The 27,695-nt window shown below is 40.4% G+C and overlaps 1 protein-coding gene across 5 annotated transcripts in view; it reads right to left on the reverse strand.

Moving 5' to 3' along the window:
• CHD6 (chromodomain helicase DNA binding protein 6) overlaps positions 1–27,695 on the reverse strand; it is a 203,209-nt gene that overhangs the window by 111,715 nt on the left and 63,799 nt on the right. For all 5 annotated transcript variants that reach the window (XM_023626581.2, XM_070247062.1, XM_070247063.1 and 2 more), the window contains 3 exons: positions 19,441–19,961; positions 3,647–3,794; positions 1,464–1,613 (listed from right to left, as the gene is read on the reverse strand). In XM_023626581.2, coding sequence (XP_023482349.1) covers positions 1,464–1,613; positions 3,647–3,794; positions 19,441–19,961 — 819 coding nt within the window. The remainder of the gene's footprint in view (positions 1–1,463; positions 1,614–3,646; positions 3,795–19,440; positions 19,962–27,695) is intronic.

Consider the following 27,695-nt stretch of genomic DNA (forward strand, 5'->3'; position numbering starts at 1 on the left):
CCAGATAAAGTATTATCAGCTTCAATAAGCCACATTAGTGTCCAGGAGCAAAGGCAGGTATTTGTGCTGCTACTGCACATGCAGAGCATGAATTCTACCAAGTCAGCAACGGTGACTCCATAACAACAGACAGCCTGTGTCCCAGAAGGTGCTGCTGGCAATGATGCCCCTCCTACATGCACAGCCTGCTTCTTCTTTTGCTTCTAATTTCTTCTCTGTAAGCTCCTTGGCACAGACCTCCTCCTTTTTAACATTTACCACTCTTCCTTTCTAACATCTGAGTACCAGGTCCTAATGCTATCCTCTTTCTCCCTGATATTGCTGCCAATGGAAATTTCTAAAATGCGAGCACGGCCATCCTGCTTCTCTGCTTTAATCCATCAACACCCCCTAACCTTTGTTCCATCTACAGTATAAGGGCCACATACCTTAGCTAATAACAGAAGCCCCATATAATGTGACTCTTCCTACCACTCAGGGCACATCTCCCACTACTCCTCAAATCAGACCTCAACATCCAGCCAAGCTCGTCTATTTGTCATACCACAACCTGTGGTAGCATTTAGGCTGTGGGGCTTTAGTTCATGTTGGAAACACTGCTCCAAAAACTCTGACCTCCCTCCTGTCCTGTCCACTCCTTCTGTGTAGCCGCTGTATCTAGCACATAGTTCTAAGGCTGCACTTACCACAATATTAGTATAGTCATAGGACCCTTCCCCTAGATTAAACTACTTTGAGGCAGGGACCATGCCTTCATACTGTCCTTGTATCCTAGGACCTGGCATTGCAGTGGACTCGCGATATATATTTGTTGAATCCAAGTTCCGACTGTAATTACTAGTTCATGTGATTTCTTTCACTGAACATCTATTTACTACGTATCAGACTTTTACATTCCAATGGGAGAGACAAAGAAATAAAATGAAATCAGAAATCAGGACACTGTTACAAGTTGTGGTAAGTGCTATGAAAGAAACAAACAAGAAGTAAAGCAGCGAATCATCAGGATGAGGGGCAGGGATCTACTTTAAATGAAAGAATCAGGAAAGACCTCTCTGAGGAGATACCATTTTAGGTGAAACTTAAAAGACAGTGAACCAGTCATACAAAGCATGTGGTGAACAGCATTCCAGGTAAAAGGGACAATACAGGCAAAGGCCAGAAGTTGGGAGAAAACTGCTAATATAAGGCATTAGAAGACAGCAAGTCTTGGCTGGAGAGTAACAGAGGCAGGGAAAAGTCATTTACGTGAAAAATGGATTGGGTGAAATAGGGAGAGAGTGTGACGACAGAGGGTCCTGCTGGGCACAGTAAGGGGTTTGACCTTAGGAAGCATTTGAAGGTTCTAAGCAGCAGTTAAAATGATCTAACTTATGCTTTAGCAAAGAGTCACAGAACAACTCTGTCAAGTAGGCCAAAATGACTGCCTAGCCAAAGCCAGCAGCCCAATCCAAAGGCTGTACCTCCGCTTGCCAAGCCAGTGTAGAAGCAGAGAGGGCGGAGGTCCGGCCGGCTCCAAGAACGGCAATTGTTTCCCCATCATCATCCACTACCTTGAAGTCCAGGTCCTCGTTGTATTTTCTGCGCTTCACTTGCCGTCCTGAGCGACGTTTCTGCAGGGCAAACACACCAGTCAGAGAGCTGCCCTGTGAATCAAAGGTGAAAGCTTGTACAGGAATACTCTCTCCTACGCTCATTAACATGCAAAGGAGATCTTTATTCCTTTACAAAAGGAATCTTCCTTTAACACAACTCTTTTAAGAACTCAATTCACTCAAAATGGGATCTAGCTAAGGGAGGTGACCCAAAGTGCCAGGATCCACTAAAAAGAAATTACAGTCTCAGAATCCAGTGAGATGTGTGTTTTATTTTTTTTAAAGATTGGCAACAGTTGTTAGCTCAGGTGCTAATCTTCTTATTTATTTATTTTCCTCCCAAAGCCTCCTAGTACATAGCTGTATATTCTAGTTGTAATTGCCTCTGGTTGTGCTATGTGGGATGCCACCTCAGCATGAACTGATAAGTGGTGCCACGTGCATGCCCAGGATCCAAATCGCCGTAACCCTGGGCCGCCGAAGTGGAGGGCATGAACTCAGCCACTTGACCACGGGGCCGGCCCCCAGTGAGATGTGTTTTATTCATCACTGGCAGTGACTTTTCTCCTCCTTTCTGGAACTGGTTTCTATTCCAGTAAAACGGGGATGGGAGGTAAACTCTATGGTCTTTGAAGTCCCTTCCAAGACAGCTGGAAGCTCTGATTTTAGGACAATAACATGATAGTTGGTTGGTTTTTTTTGCCACATTCACAATACTTACCATGTACTCCTTAAAAACTAAATAATATCAATTTTATTAAGACTTACTTTGAGAATATCGTAACAACCCTTGAAATGCAAGGAGACAACTTAAAGTGTGACAAAACAAGACTCGTGAGTCATCATCTAAGGACTCATCTATAATTAAATAGCTTGTGACCTTTTAGAGAGACGACATTCTACAACAAAGCAGCCCAATGGCTTTCCTCAAACAGAAAAACACATGGTTCATCTTTACTTACATTTGATACCCAAGCAGTAAAAAATCTCCTCAGAACCATTTACCAGCTAGCTCACTCTCAAATACTTAAACCTTAAAAAAATAAAAAGCCAAACCCCATCTCACTTAAGCATTCCCTTCATTTTTACTATGTCACCCCTATGATGTTTAATTTTATACAAAGGATTCCACATAAAAGCCTCTCCCCCAATCCCATATACAGATCACCATCCTAGCAACACAACCCCCTGCCAACTCCCATCAACCCAATGTGCTTGCTCCTCTGCCCAGTAGCCACTAGCCTGAGTTTGTAGGCAGTGAGGGGGTCTCTGCTCTGACTCCCCAGACACCACTGTTTATTACCACTTGACATTAGGAGCCGACACCTTCCTACAATGAAGATCACCTAGAAATCTGAGGGTCCAGATGAAATTTGAAGGTGCAATAAGTTGATCTTATTCTAAATGGTACCCTTGCAGGAGCACAGCCCAATTAAACTGCTGTGGATATCAGAGGAAACAGCACTTTCAAATATTAGAAATCATGTCCAAGAGAGGTTGCCTCAACTCAGGGAGAAAATTCCTACCAATGTCACGGGCACAGGTCGGCACATTTCAAGAAATCTCATTTGGGTGGGCAACTCCTTGTTTCCATGTTTGGTCAAATTTTCCTTACTATTTTGGCAAAATAAATACATCCCTGACTTTTATAGTATCTGAGATTATGAAAATGACCTTGTGCAGACTGGCCCAGCACTGGGAGCCCTAAATGCATTACATACATGGCAAAACGGGCCCCTAAGCCTTACCTAGCTTGTCTCACAAATCCATTTTCCACATTCACTCTCTCTACAGCCTAATATCATGCTACTTTCCAAGAAGGAAGGAAACATCACTAACACCTGGGAGATTACTACTATAAGGATCAGGATTGCTAGGGGAAAAGCCTGTGGCCTTTTGGTGCTCACCCACCAAAACAGTGAAAGCCCATCCCAGATCTGTGCACAAGGGATGTAGACTAGAGGTAGGGAGAGAGGAGCAACAGGATCAGTGTCAGCAAGATCCCGTCCCGCAGCTGTAACCTTCACCAGGGCTCCCAGTCACAGCTGTACCTGGCTGTCTGCAGACTCAGTGGACTCCTCAGGACTCCGCAGGGATGGGTTCGGCAGGCCCTGATCCAGCTCTAAACTCTCCACTGTGGTTTCACTTTTCCTTTTTCCTTTCTTCTTTTTCTCCACTGGGGTTGGTCCTTGCTCCTTGCTACAAGGAGAAATTCAGAATTAAAACTGTTGGGCAGCTTTTAAAACTAAGATTTCTCATGTGATCAAAGTTATATCACATTCTGGAATTCCTGGACAAGGGTAGGCTTTAATGGAGAATCTACAAGAGTTTCTTCCCAGAAATATACAGAGATATGGGAAGAAGTATCTACATGGATGTAGAACCCACTTTTTTTACACCCCTCTCATGACTACTATGGCTATGATTAATGTGATAAAATAATATGAACATCTCCCAAAACCTTTCAGTTTATATAAATGTCTTCTCTTGGAAGTTTAATTGCTTTGCAGATATTGAGAATCATCAAATTTCAATCTGTCTTTAAGTTACATGGGAAGACACATCTCCCTAATCTGTCATAATCCTCTCTTGAGAATACTCTACGTATAAGACTCAGAGCAAGTACTACAACTCAAAAATGAAGACAACACTGTCCCTACCCTTGAGGAGGTTACAATTATGAAAATCCTACAGACCACCTACAGCCACAGTCCAAGGTGGTAGATGAATGCTTCCTGAGAAAGGTGGAGCTGGGCAAAGTCCATCCATCCTGCAGGGCTCTGCTAAGATGGCAAGCTTTCCTCTAAAAAGCCTTTCCTGACCCTCCTAACTGATAAAGTCTCTTTTTTCCACACTCCCAAAGCTCCTTAACTGTGCTTTGCTTAACGTACTCAAATCTGATCTTTCACCAAAATTAGTCATTAACTATGACACACAGTGCCTGGATTCTCTGTAGTTTCTCCATAAACATTTGCCAAATGGATGAATATTTTATACTTCTGTGATCTCTCTTACCAAACTCTAAGTTCCTAGAGGACAGTATTACTTGATTCAGTTTTGTATTCCTCATACTGAGTACTTTTATGCCATATATAGTAAGTATTCAATAAATATTTATTGAATAGGTAGATGGATGCATCAACAGATGGGTAAGATTACTGTCGTTGGGGAGATTTGGGAAAACGCATTTGAGTAGATATATACATAGGATTTTGACAGACAGAAGATAGGAATAACAATAATAACAACAGTTCTTATATAACACTTACTATATGCAAGCACAGTTCTCTAAGTCCTGCTCTTCAGAATAATCTTATAAGGCAGACAGTATTGCCATTTTATCAAGAAGCACAGTGAGGTTCAGCCATATTTCCAGCGTTAACACAGCTAGTCAATGGTGGAGAAAAGATTTCAACCCAGGCATGCTCTTAACCACCATGGTATTCTTGGGGAATGGAAGCGTGTTAAGGACACATTTAATAAGATAGTGTGTGTGGTTAATATGACACGATAAGTGAAGAGAAGCACTACATGATGAAACTGGAAAGAAACCAGGGGTACACCAGGCTAGAGAGAGAGTTTAGAGTTCATTCTGTGTGAAAAGGGCCATAACAGCAAGCCTAGGAAAGAGGGAATGAAGACAGGGTAGATATAGCCAGTGAAAACTCAAAGGTGAAAATCATTTCAAAGATCTAGAACAAGTGGAACCACTAAGTCTTGGCAAGTGACAGAATGTGGAGGATGAGGAAAGAGTCAAAATTATTGGTATTTTCCATCAGGTAAGTTTTTGGAAAGCGTGGGGCAAGAGAGGGAAACCAATGGCCTTGTTTAGAGAAGGGAGATTTAGCATGATGAAGCTGTGGCAGGAATACCAACCAGTGTTGACTGTTGAATCAGCCTGCCTCTCTGGAAAATCCTTCACCCCTCCCACATCCCCAAGCAAGTCAGCACAAACTTAACCTACCCTCGATTCCTCAGGCTGAAGACTGGCTTGCCTACCTATCAAGTTTACATGGGAAGACATCAGAAAAGTTCTCCCTGAAAATTATTTTGGTTCAACCCAAAGAAATGAAACTCAAGGGGTCCTGCCATTTTAGAGGATTATACATTTTAACAAGAGACTTGAATTCTCAAGCAGGGGAAAAAGGCAAAATTTCTTCTACTTCTAATCAGTTCAGGACAAGAGACTCAGGGGAAACAGTTCTCAAAGATGGTAAAATTTCATAGGAATATTTATCTCATGTTATGTGGCTTATCACTAAGAAAAGTGTACAGCAATTTATATTGTACAAAGCACTTATGTGTTCCATGTCTCATTTAATTGTTCCAACCCTAGTCCCATGAAGGAGCCAAGGCAGATAAAGCCTCATACTCCAGATGAAGAAACAGGTTTAAAAGCAGCAAAGGCCCCAAAGTCAGCAGCAGAGCAGAAGCCCACACTCGGCTCATCTGACTTACAGCCTGTTGCTTTTTACACCATATCATGTTTCCTCTTTTTGTTTTTTAAACCTGTCTCCCTTTTGATAAATGTAAAAACTTCAAATCTCCCTTAATGTTATTTGAATCTCAAAATAATGACAAAAGAATGAGTAACAAAACATTGCAAAGACCCAAATATAGGAATAAATTCACAAATCAATGGTTGTTGATGGTTTTTTTTTTTATGGATCTCTTAACAAAAGAAGGTTTGTGTTTAATTTTTTGGACACAAATTTAAAAACAGCTGATTAACATACCAAAAGTCACCATAATAATCACATGCTCGGAGCCCCATTTAATTTTATAAAATTTTAAATCCTTCCTCCCAACATCTGAAATCAATTTCATCTATCTACTAAATATAAGTTCACTGTATTAGAAAATTTTATATATGTTTAACCCTCATTTAAATATATGATAATATATATTTAATATTTAATATATATTTACTCTTCATTGAAATATATACATGATAGAAATACGTGCTTCATTGTGAAATATCATACTCAAAACCAAACCAAACTCAAGCCACAATTAAGGAACAGAACCTCAAAATATGAAAGTTTCTATAAGACTTGTATATACTTGCATTCCATGTTTTCAGAAACACACCATATAATGAAAGTAAGGAGCAGCCCTAGTGAGGCACTACCAAAGTCAAACCTAGGGCACTGCTAGATTTTCCTATCTAGAAGCTGAGGGGAGGGTAGAGTGGAGGGAACACCTTCTCAAATATATGTCAGTAAAATAGGAAAATGACTGGTGAAGCCTGCTTCCTTATTTGGGAGTAAATAAGAAGATATTCTATCTGCAAAGTCTTCAAAGTTATTTTCTGGAGGTTACCTTTGGCAAAAGAATCAATTCTGAGTTCCAAAAATTCTTCCTGGAGCTCTTCTGATAAAGACAAATAACAGGAAGAAAAGATTCCTTGTAAGTTTATAAATGGGACATCAAGAAAATATGACCTGAATTCATCCTCCTGGAAGACTAGTTGAAATGTGCTTTCCCCCACTTTGGAATAAGTTTTGAAAATGTTATGCTTGAGTGTTTTATCAAATCAAGACATTTTAATCTCCAAATTACTCTATCTATAGATAGATTTGGTCCACGAATGCTTGTTTGCTCCTTGAAGTTCCAGGTTCTTCAGAAATAGTGGTCAAATAATATGCAACAAAACTATGTATGAATACACTCTTTGATCCAGCAATTCCATTATAGGAGTATACTCTAAAGATACACTTCCAGGGGCTGGCCCCATGGCCGAGTGGTTAAGTTCACGCGCTCCGCTGCAGGAGGCCCAGTGTTTCGTTGGTTCGAATCCTGGGCGCGGACATGGCACCGCTCATCAAACCATGCTGAGGCAGCGTCCCACATGCCACAACTAGAAGGACCCACAACCAAGAATATAGAACCATGTAGCAGGGGGCTTTGGGGAGAAAAAGGAGAAAAATAAAATCTTAAAAAAAAAAAAAGACACATTTCCAACAATATGAAAATACATAAGTATGAGATTATTCACTGCAGCATTATTCGGTAATTGCAAAATAATGAAAGCTACCTAAACGTCAAACATAAGTGACTGAATAAATTAGGATACATACAATGGAGTACTATGCAGCTTTAACAACAATTAAGAAAGAATTCCATGAACTGATATGAAAAGACTTCTAAAATACATAGTTAAGTGAAAAAAGCAAAGCGCAAAAGAGTATCATACGCCACTTTTTGTGAAAGAATAAATGGAAAATAAGAAAATATGCACATATATATTTATATTACAAAAAGAAACAAAGGAAGGATAAATCAAAAAACAATGATTATCCACAAGGGATAGGTGGAGAGAACCAGGTGGAAGGGATACATACAAGAGGGGAGTGACACATCTCTGAATACAGCTTTCTACATAAATTTAACTTTTGGAAGCATGTTAAAATTCTACATAATAAAAAATTTAAAAACTAAAGATGAAAACAAGCTGACACAAATGAATCAAAGTGTGTTTCAAACAAATAACAATCACATTGAACAGAGGAAAAAATCTCAGTTTATGAACACAGTAATAGACTGTATACTCTCAGCTTTTAGGAGAAGTGGGGAGAATAAATCCTGAACTCTTTTGGTAGGTATATAGGTGAAGCAATTCTGAAACCGTATTAGATGTGGTACAGGATTAAGCAAATGAGTAAATGTGTTGATGTTAGTAGCTGGGGTTCTCACTGAGGAAGAGGGAAGATGTAAATAGGACATGCTGTAAAGTGAAGAAGATGTGGTATGAATCTAAATTGGCGGCATCAGTGTGAACTCATGTTTTATTTTTAAGCATATGTATGAACAGGCATGCAAATGTGCATATATATTATGAATATATTGTGTATGTGCAGATATGTGCATGTACATATATGTATATGTGCACTTGTGTGTATTTTCCCCCAGCTTTGACAACTGAAAGAGCCAAAAAGCAAAGATGCCCCGTTAGCAATGCGCACACCTAGCCCCCAGATCTTGGTTTCTAATACCAGGTTCCTCATAGAAATGGCTGATTACAAGACTAAGGTACGGGAGATACAAGATGAGACTGAAAAACATCCTGCTAAGTCAGAAAGTAAGGGACTTGGCAAAAAAACAAAAGGCAGCATGTTGAAAAGATATAGAAGTCAGCTTAAAGAGCTCTCGCTGGTCAAAACTGAGACGATCTGAGCACCAAAGTAACTGAGGACAGTAATGAATCATAAGTTGTTGAAAACAATAGGAATCTATACCGATGAGATAAATAGATAAAATATGAATAAATAATGGAGAAGGGAAGGCTCTTGCTTACTTTACAATCCAAATGGTAGATGTGGTAGAGTTGGAAAATCATTCTGTAACCACTGCATAAAAGATGAGTACAGTCCAGAATCATCAAGGAAGGCTAAATTCTAGGGAGAAGAACTTGAAAAGAAGCAGGATATTTGCATGATCTTAAAACATCTCCCCACAGATTGTTTATTAGTTGCAAGTGAACAAAAGCAGTAACTAGACAATGGTTATTATATAAGAAAACGGCCTTAATCTTAGGAAAGACACACTGGAGTATTTAGGGATAAAAAGCCATGATATACGCAACTTACTCTCAGATCGTTCAGGAAAAAACATATAAATATATATAAATAGAAGTTATTTTGATATATACCTATTCCATGGCTGGAGTGGATACTATGTGTGTTCCTCTTTTTGCTGATAAACAAGATCGATCCCCTAGACTACAAGAGTGGCTAGGAGGTCAGGCCAGGCTATGGTTTCCTTTCACCACAGTGATTGGTCCAGGGATGGACACATGACCCAGCCAGGCCCATTTGGGAGTCCCTTCCTTAAAAAGAAAAATTAATTTTTGGCAGTAGTGAGTAGGAAAACGAATCTCTTTCCTCCTAGGTCATAAGGCTGTTAAACTGTGAGCTGCACACAGCCACAATTCAACCTCATGAAGAAAAGCAGTTGCAAAGGAGGGAGCTGACACCCAGACAGGTGCAGGGAAGGGTTGGAGACAAAGATCTGGTGGAATCCTCAACTATACCTCCTGGTTCTGATTCCTTAAAAGCCAATGAACCTCCTTGTTATCTTTTTTAACTTAAGTTGGGTTTATGTCACTTGTAAACAAGAGAGTTCTGAATAATACAATTGCCCAATACTCTCACCATGTAATGGCACTTGACGCTGGATCAAAGCACTCTTATTTTTATAATCCAAAGTCTAACTTGATTTTACAATAAAACATATAACCACTTTAAAGAAAGCACCTACCATGTATTTATGACATGCAAGAAACTTCCAATCTATAAACTATACCATCCACGCAGGACAACTATCAGTTATAACCAACAATAGTTTATTAGTAGGCCTCATCCCCAAAGTTCCCTCTTCCTGTATTTACACAGCTTCATCAGCCAAGAAGATTTTATCTATCTTTGCTTTCTGCAGTTTGTATTAGGAAAGTAATTTTTTCGCCTTCCAAATAGGAAATTACATTATAGTATTAAAGCACTCGATACACAGACTTTCTCTTCAGTTCTCAACCCCCAGGTTTCTTCACTAGAACTGAGAGTTAGAAACTCAGTGCTGGACCTGAGTATGAGGAGAAAGATCTGAGTATGTGTCACAACACTATGCTACTACGAGTCTTTTGTTACTCTGCCCCCATGGATTCTAGGTATTGAAAATTTTTATCTAACAAACAAACTGCATTATTTCAAAATGACTTACCTTCCTATTTTAAAATTAAACCTTATAAAATGTCCATCAAAGTCTTAGCAAGAAAATCAGTTACTGCCACAGTGAGGTGCCATGATCCCCAAATTCAGAATGACTGAAAACAGCCCATGATGATAATTACTGCCTTCACAGACTTGCACGCAACTGGACAGTCTAGTCCCAGAACCACTGTTCCACCGTAAGAACAACTCTTCACAGAATCTTCCAGTCCAGGCCTCGCCACAGGCTCTGATCTCCTTCCCAGAAGTACAACATGGAAAACACAGACAACACCCCAAGGAGCTCATTTGCACACTTAATTCAACTTTTACTTAATGTCCACATTAGTTCAGTTCTATATACATAGAACTGAGTTGGGCATAGATTTTTAAAGATACGAGTTAAAAAACCACACAAAAAACTAATTGTTTTGGTGCAGATGTAGTTAACTGTAGACTAAATATGAACCAATCTACCCTGTCCTCAGTCTCTTTAACTGTATCATTAGTACCATCAAAACAAAGATTATACAAGTTTGTGATATTATCCTAGGAAAAATGCAACAAAATGATTACATACTTACAAGATGAAAACCCAGAGTTTTAACAAATAAAAGTGATAAAAGCAAATGAAAATAAAAATTCAAGGGCCAGCTCTGATGGCCTAGTTGTTAAAGTTCTGTGCACTCTGCTTTGGTGGCCCAAGTTTGGTTCCGGGCACAGCATCAGAGGACTCGTCTGTCAGTGGCCATACTGTGGTGGCAGCTCACATGAAAAAAAACAGAGGAAGATTGGTAATAGATGTTAGTTCTGGGCAATCTTCCTCAGGAAAAAAAAAAAATCTTTTTAAAAAAATGTAGGATGGCTTCAAATGAAATGTACACGCCGTCCCTATTTGCACCAAATCGCATTTTCCAGTCAGAATCATTTCTGACTGATAACCTCCTTCATTCCAAATATGTTCAAGCCTCTAGGTCTTTATTTATCAACATTAAGCAATAGCAACTGACATCCTGATATGAAAATTGATGAATTTAGATCCTATATATCTCCCTTATTCCTTCCTCTACTCAATATTTTTGTTGTTGAATTCTTTTAGTTTAGGCAATGATGTTTTAAATTTTCATTAAATCTTTCTTGTTTTCTGACTGCTCCTTTTTCATGATAACCCATTCTTGTTTTGCAGACAAAATATCATCTTGAATCTGAGGATGCTAACTTAAAATCTTTACAAGTTCTTTTCCTTGAATTGTTTCTTCTGAGGACAGTTGTCCATTCATTCCTCTTTTTCCTATTTCTTTCCTTTATGGTTCGTAATCTTTGGTGGATTGTTCCTATTTAAAATGAACAAGGTTGATAACACAGGTGGCTGGTGAGGCTCTCTGCTGCTAAGTCGCTTTCTCCAACAAGCCTCATCCCTGAATGGGAGGCCTGGTCTAGGACTCTGCATACCTGAGTGGCTGCCCTCTCTCCCCCTTTTAAGGTATGGGCAGGGAAAGGCAGAGAAGCTAGTGCTCCTATGCCTCCTTCTGTGGATGTCAGTCTCCACCTGGAGCCCTAGACCCTCCCCTAGAGCAAACTGCTCAATATCTTTACAGTAATTGCCTGACCTCAGCCTGGAGCTGACAAACCATGCAGCCACCACTCTGCAGACAGTCCCTTAATCAGCCACTTCCATTTCCGGCCTGCCTCTCATCCCTCCTCCAGGGCTGCCAGGTCCACTATGAGGATGAAGTACTTCTACCTTTGTTATAAACATACCTCCTGCATGTGGTCTGAGCAGGACTCCCTCCACAGCATTTATCCATCAGTAGGGTACCACTGGCCTTCCTTGTCCAGAAATTCCTAACATCTCCCATCTTTGAAGAATTTATTTCCCTCTGTTCTTCTTGGCATTTCATTAATTGGTGAAGAGGGAAAATGAAAGTATGCTCTATCTCCCATCTTAAAACTGGAAGCCCCTCAAAGAACATTTATTCAAATGTCTATTGGTCTTTTTGCTTTTAAGTCTTTTCACATCGATTAATTCCTTTAATATCTGGCTCAGTACTCAACTCTTCCAAGGGACTCCCTAGACCAGAACTGAAACACTCTTAATCCTCTAAATCCTTTCAGTTATTCTGCATACAGTTATACTAGGTTCCTTTGTTTTGTATTTTTGCCTGTTTTTTGAACACTTGCAGTGCTGTTTCTCTAACTCATGAAAGCTCCCTAATAACGGGGCTCATAGATGATACTTCTGTGACATCCTCCTCCACAACTGCATTCCCAACACAAGTGCTCATAAACAAGCAAGGTACACAGGAGGCACTGAAAATAACCTGGATAAATAAATGAGCAGGTATGCAATTATTATTTGCATTATTTGGTAACTGTTCCCTCACAGATTAGGTAAAGGTCCACTATGCACCAGACTCTAACTTAGAAAGCCGTGGGGCGTACAGAGTAAGCACTAAGGTGCTCTTACGAAAACAGGAATGGAGATTTAGTCCAAAAATTCAGAGGTGGGTCTCTGACATTATCATTTAGAGTTCTTCCCTACTTAACACAAAGCCCAGGGGGTTCTAAGCACAGGGTCCCTACTCAGAACTCAGAATTTTGCCTTCTTTCTTCTAATAAATGATCAGAATGTAAAAATGAGCCTCCTAACAGACAGAGTCCTGTCAAGGGATACTCTTGAGCCTAAGCACAGCCTCAACAAAGATCTGTACTCTAAACAAAGACAGGTGACTGACCTTCACACAGAAGGCAAGCTGAACTGCCTGAACTTTACTTCCCCTCCTGCATCACACTTATCAGCTGACGCACAGCTCTACCAGGTACATAATCAGAATGTCTGAGGGTTAATGTCCAGAAGCAACCATCAAAGAAGAAAATCAGAAAAGGTAAAACCTTTCTTCCAGCATGTTACTAAACTTATTGGATGCGGGGGAAAACTCTCCCCTGGGTTCACAAGCCAAAACAAATGAGGGTAAAAAGCTGAGGCACAGAAATTGGGCTAATCACACCATTCATTTCCCTTCCTCTTTTTGGTTTTTTATTCTGAGTCGATGTTAAATATAAAAACATAAGTATGCTCCATTTTCCCAGTGATCTGTCATCTGTTTCTCAAAGGATGGTCTAGAACCAGCTACATTCTAATTATCCGGGAGACTTTTGAACTGCAGATTCCCGGGTTCCACCCCAGAGCTAATAAATCAATCATGCTTTCTGGGGATGTGGACAGGGAATCACTTTTATAACAAGCTATCCAGGTGACTCCTTAGGCACAGCAAAGTCTGAGAACCAGAGATCCAGGCAGACAGTCCTCCACTTGGGCCAGCACACTGACTAATTTCTTGACTTTCAAGAGAGAATATAAACCATTCTGACATGTGTGGAAATTCAACCAAGAACATGAACACCAACACTCGAGACCCTGGCTTGCAAAACAACCTCCAGCTCAGTCAAAACACTTGGCTCCTGACTTAAAAGAGTGCAACCGAAAGTGCTGACAATCAACCTACTCCTCAGGTACTCCCTAGATACCGAGTAAGGGCACAGACGGCCGCATACACACTGAATGGGTCATCTTTCCTCCTCACCAAGGTGTGCTTCAATGCCATGAGCTAACTTTACTAAAGGCTACTTCCACGAAGAGAAATATGAAATTCACAGGCACACAGAAGCACTTGATGCAAAAACTGTTGCTGAAGACAGTATCCATTACGTTACATACTGCTCCCCAGTGAGAAATTTCTTTCTCAACTGGTAAAAATTTTGCTTCTCTGAGGAACTGGCACGATGCTTTTCTAATACCAAAGCATTTTCCCAAAGCCCTTATAAAGATTATATGACCCCACACAATCTGACACCTGCTTACCTTTCCAATTCCCTTGCTGTAGCTACACAGGCCATGCGTGTCTACATATGTATAGGTCTGTGTGTGTTTGTATGTACACAAACATGTACATCTGTGTATGTCTTCTTATGCCAGTGGCCCCATCCTCTTTGGGAAAAGATACTATAATTAAAAAAACAGTACAAAGTAAGCTATACTAAGTGAAATTTAAATTTCAGAGTCAGGGAAATGACAAAGAGCCTAACTTGGATTCCTGGAGGAGCTTTCTTGCTTAAATTTTACACAACGAAGGAGTGAACTAAGCTCACATTCCAAGATAATTCAGAGGGAAATGAAGAAAGAGCAGTTTAACAAAAAGGGGGTAGAGGGTTCTCCTACTTGGGCATTTTGGACTTTTATCCCTCTAAGCAGTAAATGAATATTCATCACTATTATCATTCCTGAAAAGGAAAATCTGTTAGACTCTATGTATCACCTCTTGAGGAGAGAAGACATGTTCAATGATCTATTTGCTGCCTCAAATACAAAGAGAAACAGCAGACGAAAAAGTTAAGTTAGAGCCATCTTAGTCCTTGAGAGGATATTGTGGAATGTGCAAACTGAAATTCTATAGAAGAGGGGCCATTTCCTACAAATAAAAAACCAATTTCTCTGACACTGGAATCTCCTCACCATTTTCCATTCCTGACCTTCCCTGGCAAGGCATAAAGACATGCAAAGCTGTGGGAGACAAAAGTGGGTTTTACAGTCAGGTGAGCCTAGAGGCAAATCCTGATGGTGCTGTTCATTAGCTTTGTGCCTTAGACAAGTCACTTTTAAAATTTTCATTTCTTTAATTATAAAATGGAGACACCTACTGTTATTTAATGATGGGAGTTACTATATGATATCTTTTATAGGTCTTATTTTCAAGAAGAACAGCTCCATCCATTTTTTCTAGCAAAACAATTAAAGTACATATATAAAATATACATTTTTATAATAGACAAATTATATTATAATACATATTTATGTGTTCTGTGTGTCCAACAACCTGACAAACCTCTCTGGTGACCCACCCCCAGGGACACAAAAGACACTGATCTCAGGCACTTAACTATTATTGAGGAGACAAGTCATACATATAGCCATCCCTTGGTATCCATGGGGGATTGGTTCCAGGAACCCCTGTGGACACCAAAATCTGCAGACACTTAAGTCCCTTATATAAAACGGCGAAGTACAATGAATACAGTCAATTGAACTATGATCCTTAGTTGGTTGAATCTATGGATGCAAAACCCACGGATATGGAGGGCTGACTCTACATGTAAATAACTGTTTATGATTGAAAGGTAGCCTATTACAGAGGTTAATGTACAAGACTGGGAATCAGGAGGTCTGAGTTTATGACATACCCTTATAAACAAGTCACTTCTCTGTGGGTCTCCATTTCCCCGGCTGCAGACCACAGGGTTAGACTACATCTTTTATTTCTTCTCACATCTTAAAGTCTCTGATTTATAATACAAAATGAGGCTCCAGGTACTAGAGAGGACATGTTAGCACACCGGTTTGGGGAAGTTCTGTGGAGGAACTGGGTCTTACACTCAGACTGAAGAATGGAAAGGACTTGGGATACTGAGAGAAGGACAAAGGGCATGATGGTTCAGAGAAACAGCAAGAGCAATCAAAGGAGAAACAAGACCTTTTAGAGCTAATGAGATCAATCTAGCTGGCAAAGTCTGTCATCAGGGCCAGGAAGGCAAGGAGAGGTCAGACCCCAAAGGGTTTCCATAACAGAGAAAGGAGTCTGGGTTTTGTCCTGGAGGCAATAGGAACAATCAGAAGTTTCTAAGCAGGTATAAATTGTTAAAGGGAATCCCATTTCCCTGTCCGTTTTCATGAGGAAAATCATGTTTACTCTCAGGGACGTAACAATACTGAAAACATTCTCAGCCCTTCTTCAAAATCCTCTCACTTCTCTAATTGGGGAGCTACCAGACTGGTGAGACTGGGAAAAGGAATGGCGCATACACGGGCCCAGCATCCTCACTTTGCTTCAGAAACGAGCCTGCAGTTCTGGTCAATAAGCTCAAAAACTGAGAGAGTAACAACAAGTCCAATGCTGGCCCCAAGCCGGTGGAAGTTCTTTAATCTAGTTTATCAATAATAAAGCTGATAATTGTACCTCTGCTCCTGCTGACTATTTCCCAACTGATGTGGAATGGAGAGGGGGAAAGAAGGGGTTTGATTTTTCTACCACCACCACCACCAAACAGAAATAACAGCAATGCTTCAGAAAGATTAGCCAGGTGGCAGCTGGCAAGATGGACTGAAGGAGGAAAAGACTGGAAACCCATAAATCAGTTGTGCAGCTCCTATAATAATCTAAGCATTAAGTGAATCATTCGTAACCATCAAGTATTATCCAGAGTCTAATCAATACCTGCTCAAATCAAAACATGTACTTTAGCCAATCTACAAAAGAGTAAATCAAAGAGCACAAAAAACTGAGACTCAATTACAAACATATATTTTTTTACCGATTAATGTCCTTTCATAACTAAAACTGGTTTTTTGCTTTTTTTTTTACAGATTGGCACCTGAGCCAATCTTTTTTTTTTTTTTCTTTTCTTTCTGCTTTTTCTCCCCAAATCCCCCCAGTACTTAATTGTATATTCTAGTTGTGGGTGCTTCTAGTTGTGGCACCAAAACTGCTTCTGCTGACCAGTGGAATCATTAATTAAAGGCCCAAAGCATTTTATAAATATATAAAGGAGAAGAAAGGAAAGGTTCACCAGTCCAGAACCCTATCTGGGCTACATAGAAAAATTCTATTATATTACAAGTCAATCTTACATGGCCCAAAAATGAAGAGAGAGAAAGCCTCAGGTAACCTGCCCACATTTCTAGAGAGATAACTAGCTCCACCTGTCAGCATCCTCTCATAGGTTGTCTCCCGGATTTCTAAACCTCAAAAGGTTCTGTTGCCTTCTAAGATAGTACCCTTGAAACACTACCAAGCACTTCTCCAACTAACTTGTATTTTATACAAACTAATTAGATAAAAATCAGGTTCCCTTAACATTACTACATATACATTTAACACCCAACCTTCTTTTGTGAAATGCCACACTGTCCCGAAGTGGAATTTGCAGCAATGCCTACATACTCATTACCCTGTTTCAGATCCCATACAAAGTAAATGTGAATTCCTTAAAGGAGGGGAGTTGATAAAATTTTAAGTACCAGGGGCTGGCCCCGTGGCTGAGTGGTTAAGTTCGCGTGCTCCGCTGCAGGCGGCCCACTGTTTCGTCGGTTCGAATCCTGGGCGCGGACATGGCAGTGCTCATCAAGCCATGCTGAGGCGGCGTCCCACATGCCACAACTAGAAGGACCCACAACGAAGAATATACAACTATGCACCGGGGGGCTTTGGGGACAAAAAGGAGAAAAATAAAATCTTTAAAAAAAAAAATTGTAAGTACCAGAGACCACTGGCTAAAGTGAGGGCCGGCTCCGTGGCCGAGTGGTTAAGTTTGCGTGCTCCGCTGCGGTGGCCCAGGGTTCAGATCCTGGGTGCGGACGTGGCACCACTCATCAGGCCACGTTGAGGCAGCATCCCACATCCCACAACTAGAAGGACCTGCAACTAAGATATACAACTATGTACGGGGGGGGGGGGGGGGGGGGTTGGGGAGATAAAGCAGGAGAAAAAAAAAAGATTGGCAACAGGTGTTAGCCCAGGTGCCAATCTTTAAAAAAATAAATAAATAAAGTGAGCTCAGATACCTATGGCTTTCTACTGCCTTGTACACTCAAACCAGACTCCTTACTGGGGCTGTGAAAACTCTCGTCTAATTACCCTAATTCTAAAACACTATCCATATTCCTCTTTGTTTTCTGTAATAACCAAAATAAGTCACTTCACTAGCTCACGTCAGATTCTCCTTCACATGTTATTTCCCTGAAGAACCACTTCAGCTTCTCCAAAGTAATTTGGAGATGAAAGCTATTGGCAGAAGACAGAAATTCACTCTGCCACTCCATACACATATCCGAGATCAGAGGATGCACACCAGGTTCACTGAGAAATGAAGCCTGTACGTTTCTCATTAGTCAGATCTTGATTTTACCTAGCCTGCTTGACTTTCTGGAAGGTATTTTAGGTCCATTCTTGTCAACTACATTCCTAGGATCCCATCTAAGCTTCTATGATAGACAAAAGATGAGATCTCCTGGAAGCCAGAAGGGAGTGAGTATCATAAGGCAGTTCTAACTTGGATCACGAAGTTATCCATCTGGTCCCAACAAACTGTCCACCTGAAAATGAACTGAACCATATAGTACATTCCAAGTTGCAGCAAACACCACCTAAAACGCTTTCTCTCTTTTAAAACTTACTTCTTCCAAGCCTGACCCCACACAGGTCTGATGGCCTCATTACTTTACATTCTGTTAGCATTCATAGCAACCTGCCTTTTTCTAGGTTCCTTGGTCTACGTTCTGCCTCTGCCCTTAGATTTTAGAAACAAATTCCATACGACAGAAGTTATATATTTTCTGTTTTGTATGTCCTCAAAAGTTTATAGACAATGTTCTGCTTGAAGAACTTAGAAAGAGACAAAACGAAAACCATTACATTTGTATACAGATGACAAACACTGAATTCCCTACGAGGGCATTTGGGTCCTGATAGGATCTATAGCCAGGGTCCTCCATATCACCCACCTGGCAGTGAATCTGCAGTCATGCCCTCTAACCTCTCTACGAGTCACTACAGTCTCCTCTGGTCTCACTGACTCAATCTTTCCTGAGCAGCTACTGCTGAGTCAGGCACTGTGTTAGATACTGAACAAGAGAAACAGACCAGAAACGGTCCTGCACTAGAGAGAGCAGAGCCTAGGGAAGCCAGGCAGTCCTTTTCTGTCTGGAACTCTGCGCACCCATGGCTCTCCCAGACCGCCCGCACTACTGATCCCCAGGCGTGTGCACCCTCCAGACAGCTGTTCCTCTGCCACACGACACTGCTACTGTTCCAAAAGTCACTGCCCTCCCTCCATCATACCTGTGATGTCCCTTCCTTTACACCCTGTGCACACTAACATTATTTTAATCCTTCTTAATCCAAAAGGAATGGCAAGAAATTGCAGGGCCAGTATTAATTAAAGTTATCCTTCTCTCATTAGGAGGTGAGAAAAGTGGTTCATTTTGGCTAAAAGTAGTAAAGTTATGTCCAGGGGCTGGAGTAAGGCCAAAGGCAAACCCCTCTGTGGAGGCAGAGCCAAGTGCCCCGAGCAGGGAGAAAGGGGCGCACCTGGACTTCCTGGACTTCGTCCTGGCTGCAGAGTCAGTGCCGCTCCTCTTCTCTTTGGCCTCCTTGGTGCCCGAGGCCTCCCGGGGCTTCCGCGCTTTCTTTGCTCCGTCCTTCTGCTTGGGTTCCTTGGGCTCCTTGGGCCTCTTGGGCTCCTTGGCCTTCCTGGGTTCCTTTGGCTCTCTAGGTTCTCGCTTCCTCTTTGGCTTGGGCTCCCTGTCCTTGCTTCCCTTTGCTGCCCCCTCTTGCTCTCCTGGATCCTTTTTCTTCCGTTTCTTCTTCACTCCAGTGCCTCCTCCTCCACTGTCCTCCATTCCATTGTGGGATGTCATTTTCCTAGGAAAAAGGGTCTCAGCTTCCTCTTCAGCAGCATACAGGTCCTTCTGGGGCAGACAATGACTGGCAACATCTTCAATTTTCTCTTCCTGATCAGTGCTGTGGTCAAACGGGGAAGGGGATTTGTAGTCAAAATTGACAGAGGCATCTGACATTGGGGAGTGATTCAGAACTTTTAAATTTGACAACTGCAAAAGAGAGAGAGACACGTATATTACTCTTCCACTGCATGCTTCATACAAAGAATGCTAAGTTTGAATGCATGGATTTGTTAGTTCCTTCTGTGCTAGGCATTGGGGATACAGTGCAAACAGGACACACGTTGTGTTTGCCTTTGTCCTTGTGGAGCTGTACCAAGCTGTTGTTAGCATATTAGAGATGTACGTAACTAGCATATAAGAAATTAGTATGCAAAAACCCGAAGGATTTCCACGTTACTTACAGAAATCTGAAACACCTTTTAAGTCCACGCCTAGAACAGGCAAGAACAGTCTCCCACAAAATACCTTTAGATGCCACTAGCAGACACAAATCCTAGGCACAATGTTCTGCCTCAGGATGGCATTTATCATGCTAATACACAGAAGTTTTGTTCAAATGTATTCACAAATAAAGGTGCTAACACTGGGGTGATAAAGACGCAGGGTCAAACTCAGTGTGTTGCTTTATTTACCCAAATCTTAGCTCTCATGTATCACCAGGCAGCATCAACATTCAACTGGTTTGACTTTCAACAAAACTACACCTTTTATTTCTAACTAAAAATGGTGTTCTTCTGTATGAGGAACTTCTTTAATTTAGCCATCAGACTCAGCACCAACCTTTGGCCACTTGCAAAAACCAAGCATGAGTATAGGAGGAAGCTGCACAGTGACAGATGCCATTAGAAAGAAATGTGTCACAGGTGCTGAAGGCAACCCTAAAAAGGAAGTTTCAAAGCTGTTTTTGAGCACCATAAAATAAAGGTGCAGCCTCCCAACGTGACCACTTTTAAGAAAACATCTTTTGGACGCAGAAGTTCTACTTTCAGGTCTGGTATCGCAAAGTACATTTGTTATTTCGTAACCAAGCTAAGGTTGGTGATAATCCAAGAATAACATGGGTGCTGGTTTCAGGCAACATCACACTCTCCTGGATCAGGACAAGAAATAAATAACTTAAGGAGAGCCTCAGAGGGACAAGCTGGCTTTCCAGGAAGAAAGTTACAACCATCTTTGGATGATGGCTTAGGAACAGCACCATTTGTGAGTAGCCTGCTCTCCTAACAAGAGGCCTGGTGTGTGCTAAAGAGCACAGACACTTGCCCAGGTGGTGTGGTTTCCCTCCAGTCTTCTGGTTACCCAATCTGTGCTCAGACTTCCTGGCCCACCCTGGGAGTGATGGAGAGTGCAAAATTCAGCTGCATATTTCCCCTTCTGTTTTTCCCAGTTCCCCTTCCTAGTCTGATACTCCCAAACATAACATTGAGAATCCCACGAGAAAAAGATGAAAGAAAAGAAGGATTTTTTGGATCTTTATCATAAATAAAATCCAGCCTCATAAACAAATCTAAATCCAGAGGGAATGGGTCATTCTGGCAGGGCTCACTACTTAGAAAAAACAAGGAAAACTCATCAGTTTGACTATCTCATTGCTGATTCAGTACTTAAGATGGCTTAGGAAAAGGAGGAGGTAAGTAAACTTAAAAGGAATTTAAAATCAAATGGAAGAAAACAGTAAATTTTATGTTTTGTGATTTTTACAATAGTAAGAAAAAAAGGAAAACACAAGGCAAAAAGAAACCCAACAGTGCGGTAACAGGTACCCAGTTAAGGATCAGATCCTGTGACTGCATAGCCATCCCTGGGATATTACTGAATTCTGTGCCAGTGACACGTGACCCTCAGGGAACAAGTTTTTGCTTACCATGCAAGGGTGGACACACTTATAAAGCAAGAGATACAGGTTTACTCAAGAAGTTTTCAAAGACAACTCATTAGACACCTAATTCCACCAAGTCAGCTCTCTGTACGTCTCTTCAACGCATACCTCACGTCACGGGCTCTCTTCTGAAAGATAGGGCTCTCCAGAGAAGCTAAGGCAGGTGGAGGTAGATGTGGTAACTGGACAATCATTAGGCAATAACAATAGCAGCAGCTAACATTTATTGGACACATATCATATGGATGCACTCAGAATTATGCAAGGCCTGTTTGATGGTATCTCTAATGTTTACAACAATCCTACAAGGTTAGTGTAAAGACACCTATTTTGTATATAGGCAAATGGAAGATTACTGATGTTAAGTGATGTGCCCAAGGCCATAGAGCTAGTGAGCAGAGAAGCTTGGATCTGAACCCTTGGCCAAAAGCTAACACTCATTTCACTGACCGTTTTATGAAGTCCCAGGGCACCATAACGATGATTAGACTTGATTAAAAGCATGATTAGACTTGGTTAAAATGTTAACTGTAATGATGTATAGAACCACTTTAGGAAAAGTTCAGGTATGTCTTCATAAAGCTAAACATACACCTAACTGATGTCCCAGCAATTCCACTCCCAGGAATCACAGACAGTCATCAAGTCTACCCCCTCATTTTACAGATAAGATAATCAGTTCAGAGAGATGAAGCAACCTGTCATGGTTATATTCCTAGGGAGTGGCAGAGCTGGGACACCCTAGAGGGAGAAGGGAAACCCAAGATATGCAGCACAACTTGTCAATGCTGAAAAAGGGGAAGTATCCCAAAAGGCAGATACTAGTAATAAAAAATGTAAAATTATAATCTTGAAAGTCAATAATCCACCAGAAATGTTTTTATTTTTAAGGCACCTATTGGGAGCTTGGAAAAGATAACTGCTGAGGATCAAAAAAATATGACAAAAAATATTTCTTCCATGTGTCTCAAGGTCAGTGGGGAAAAAGGCAAAGAGCCTAAATAGCAAAGAGCATACTAAAAAAAAGTGGGCAACTCTCACTTCTTTTTTTGTAACTTTCTGAAAGTTATTATTTGTTTTTATCTGCATCCCATGATTTATATAAACTTCAGGAGACAGTGACTTTGTGGTATTCCCTATTATCTTTGTGGCCTACAGGAAAACTCAATCACATGGTTATTGGATGAAATGAGTATTCTCAATTTGAAAAAGAGAAAGAAAAAAGTCTACAAAATTGTACATGTAAACATATTTTGTTCCAGCTTCTACCAAGAGGGACATTAGGTCACCACTTTGAAAATGGCCCTAAAAGGAAAAGACGAGATGTGGACCACAATACCAACAATATTTTACATTATACTGACAATGTAAATAGAGGCAAGCATTTAGGAACACAAGGATGAAATGGGAGAGAGGCCGAGTGATAAAACACGCAAGATTACTAGCTCATAGACCACATTGTTAGTAATAAAACCCATTTGTTTGACTCAAAATTATCAATCTACAGTATTTCTGGAAAAGATACTTAAAGATTTGAATCTAGATAAACTGGATTCAGGTCAGTTGTAAAGGATTTAAGAACTAATGAAATATAATGGACCAGGGCAATGGTTCCCAAACAAAAGTACAAGGACAAACCTGGGTTATCCCCCTAAGAATCATTTAAGTACCTGAAAGTCAAAATAGACTCTAATTAAGAAAGTCATCCATGCTACAACATGGATAGACCTTGAAAACATTATGCCAAGTGAAAGAAGACAGGCACAAAAAACCACATACTGTATTATTCCATTTATATGAAATGCCCCAAATCGGCAAATCCATAGAGACAAAAAGTAGATTAGTGGTTGCCAGGGGCTGGAGGAAGAGGAAATGGCGAGCGTCTGCTAACGGGCATGAGGTTTCTTTTGGGGGTGATGAAAATATTTCGAAAGGAGTTAGCAGTGATCTTTACATAATCTTGTGAATATACAAAAACCACTGAATTGCATACTCGAAAGTGTGGATTTTATGGTATGTGAATTATGTCTCAATTTTTAAAAATCCAATATAAGGATATCCAGAAAATGGTCCTCTCATATGTTGCTGGCAGGAGTGTCAGCTATTAAAAGCCTTTTTGCAGGAGAGTGTAGCACTAATACTAAAATTTTAATTGCTTTTAAACTGAGAAATTTCTCTTTCAGAACATAAGTTAAGGAAACATTTAGGTACTCTAAAGGTTTATGTATAAGAATATCCGATACAGAATCTTTAGGCAAATGCTTAAACTAACAGCACATCTAGCGTATGGAATAATACTATGCAGCCGTTATTATACAAAGTTTTAGTTAACATAAAAAAAAAAAGTCCACAACATGTTGGAAAGCAAAAAAAGAAAACCTATGATGTAATCCCATTTTTGTTTTTAAAAATGCTCTATCAACACTAGCTTTTAAAAATAAATTTAGGATACACAACAGATATTAACCATCATTGAGCCTGGGTGATAAGACTGTGGGCAACTCTCACTTCTTCTTTTGTAACTTTCTGAAAGTTATTATTTGTTTTTACCTGCATCCTATGACTAATATAAGCTTCAGGAGGCAGTGACTTTGTGGTATTCTCTATTATCTTTGTGGCCTTCAGGAAAACTCAATCACATGGTTATTGGATGAAATGAGTATTCTCAATTTGAAAAAGAGAAAAAAAAGTCTACAAAATTGTACATGTAAACGAAAATGACAAATACCTGTATATAGAAGAAAGAGAATGAACAAAATGTTAATAGTAATCATTTGAGTCTGTGCAAATTTGGTTGTTTGATTTTTTTAAATAGACATCTAAATTTTCAATAATGAGAATATTAGTTTCATGATAGCTGTAAAGAAAATTTTTCACATATATGTAATAGAAAAGTTTTAAAGACTTTAATAATAAACCAGAAAAATTATTTTGCCAGACAATTCATGCTCCTCCAGATCATGAGGATTCAGGAGCCAAAAGTAGAATATGAGAGGGGCTGGCTCTGTGACTACATGTGACCCAGTGCAGGGCAGCTGGAAGGGCCCCCGCACATTCCTCACCCAGAAGTGCTTCCTCGCAACGTCAACCCAGTGATGAGCAAGGCCCAGGCAGCTCCTGCCACTGGTCTGCTTTAGTCTTCCATCTTCTCCAGCAGGGAGATCAAAGTGCTCTATGTTTAGGCTTAATACCAAGAAATTAGCTAAACATAAATGAGTGGAAAAGCTTATCTAAATTTGAGACCTTCTGTCTTTTCTAAAAGTCCAAATAAAAATGAAAATACAAAATAAGAAGTAATTGCTACTATTAATGCATCAGTTTGTGGACATTTCAGGTAGCTAAAGTTATTTTTCAATTAAAATTAGGATTGTTTTATTTTTTTCACCTTCGCTTTCTTCTGAAAGAATATTTCTTATAGTTACTCAACTGTGGAATATACTAAAGGCAGAAAATCCCACATATCCTTGCCTTTATCAAACTGCCATTGTACTGAAACTCATTCATGTGACAAACAGATTTGTGCTGACTGAGCAAGACCTATCTGAGGAGGGGCAACACAATGTCCGTGTGTGTGTGTGTGTGCGCGTGCGTGCGTGCGTGCGTTTGCGTGCACTCTGTGTCTCCTCTGGGATTTTTTCCCCCTGCGTTTAGTGTATTCGATGCATCCTTACCCCAGAGTCCTAGGCTTTAGGCAACAAAGCAGGTATGTTGATCCTGATGTGACTCCTCACACAGTCACAGCTGGTTAGCACCAGGGGGAGGTGAGTTCAGTTTCAGGTATCTAAGGATGACTCAGGTAGAGGTGTCCAGGAGGCTCTTGGATATACATTCCAAGAGAAATTTTTACATGAGTGAATTACACTGCCCAGGAAGAATGAACAAAGGGAGAAGAGGAAACAGGACCAAAACCTGAGGAATACTAATATTTAAGGGTCCTCAGGGGAAGTATACCTACAGACAGGTGAGAAGGAGCAGTCAGGTAAGTGATACAAGTCGGAAAAAAGGAAGAAAGTATGGTAACACAGGAGCCTGAAGATGAGAGCATTACAAGACAGAATGATCACAGGTGTCAAATGTTGCTGACAAGGACTGAACATGGCCAATAGATTTGGCAATGTAATTTGTGCAAAACCTCTCCACCCTAAAGTCCTTGGATCTGGCATTCCTAGTCCCCACCTCTATTTTTTTATTTTTGCACTTAAAACAGGGAGTGGGGTGGGTGGTGGTGGATTTTTCTCTTAATGATGTTTCATGAGTCTTAGAAATTTGACTTCTCCAAATCTGCAGGCAAAGTCAACCTAAACCTTGTTAATTCTAGGCAGTAACAAAAACTGAGAGCAGGTAGATTGTTAAACTTAAGATGCTGACAGGGAAGAGTTAGGAGGAGAGAGGGAAAATAATACTGAGTAAGTGCCTTTGTTGTTTTTAGATACTAAGAGTTTTACTTTCAAACAACTATGGCTTTGAGCAAACCAAAACCTCAAAGTGATTCAATTTCCTAATCTGCCAAAGTGGAATCATATTTGTTCCACCAGCCAAGGCCAGGGGAGACCTCTTCTAGAATGTTTTTGTGATATCTTCTAGGCCAAGAAGAGGGTCAACAGATACCTGCACAATGAATAAGACTATTTTCCTACTCTTCCTTCCTGGCCCACCCGTAATTTTATCTCTAGTCTTGAGCCACCAGAGCCTCAGAGCCCAGAACTTAGGTCAACCCTGGCCCATATCACTACCACATACAAAGGCCCAGCAAGACCCTGGCCTGGAATTAGAAATACTGTATACACGGCTAGGGATTGGTTCTTTTTATATATCCCAACCTTTTAGTCACTCTGAGTAATCAGAATTGTTTCGATATTTTAAAGATAAAATAGATGTCAGCAATGATGGTAATAGCTGATTTTATTAAGAACTGACTATTAGGCAGTGTACTAAGTTTCTTAAATAGATTATGTCATCAAAACAACTCTAAGAGGAAGTATACTATGGTTCCAATTATAACTCCGTTTTATAGAGTAGAAGTTCAGAGAGGTTAAATAACTCACCCAAAGTTACACAGCTAGTAAGCAATAGAGCTAAGATTTGAACCCAGGTTTGACTCCTGCTTTCAAGAGCCACGGCTCTTGACCATTTCAAGATACTGCCTCACATCCTGGACACATCAAACTTCACAATAAGAATCAGCAGGAATCTCTAACCACCTCTACTTTATTTCCATCATCCATTCTCCAACACGACTGTATCTTCTTAACCTTTCCCCAACTTTCAACTCAATAACTTTTCCTCTTCTATCCATTTCTTCATAAATCCACTTGTACCCCAGATCAGAGTAAGAGAATACATGAAGAATAAACAATCTAGTAGAACACAAAATATTAAGTGTTTTCTAAGACTTTTCAACTTTACCCAGAAGGATCCCAAGATGAGGGTTAATGAACATCAAATTTGGACTTGATAGCTACCAGAAGACCTACAATCACCATCCTAAGAACACATTTTGTTAACAAGCAGCACTGTATTTCCTTTAACCCCACAATATGAGAACTTTTGATCTTTGGTCACTAAGTATTACCTACTTTCCAAAAACTTGCAAAATTTATCCAAAACCATACTACCAGTAAAGGGATGGGCTAGCAGAGGGACCAGACAGTGAGTTAATGAAAAACCTACAAACCATATCAAAAGTGGAAAGAAGTTCCCTGTTGTATTTCTGCATTTTTCATAATACTCAGAATACTAGCTTTGGGCTAGTTTTCCCAGGGGTAAACCAAAGTTAGGTAGAGGAAGACAATTCTCCACAGTCACATCAACACTTGTATGTGAGCTAAAAATGTCACAGGTCCTAGATTTTTCATTGCCACTTGAGGGAGTCCAAAGGCCTCATCACCAGAGCTTCCCAGACTCCTCTGGTCAGGAAAGGAAATGAGGCAATTCCATTCAGCGATTTTAAGTAGTCTTCCTTATTCCAACGTTTTCTAGATGTAAACAGACTCGAAGCCTCT

This window comes from Equus caballus, chromosome 22 (genome assembly GCF_041296265.1).
Source record: "Equus caballus isolate H_3958 breed thoroughbred chromosome 22, TB-T2T, whole genome shotgun sequence".
Classification (NCBI taxonomy): Eukaryota; Metazoa; Chordata; class Mammalia; order Perissodactyla; family Equidae; genus Equus; species Equus caballus.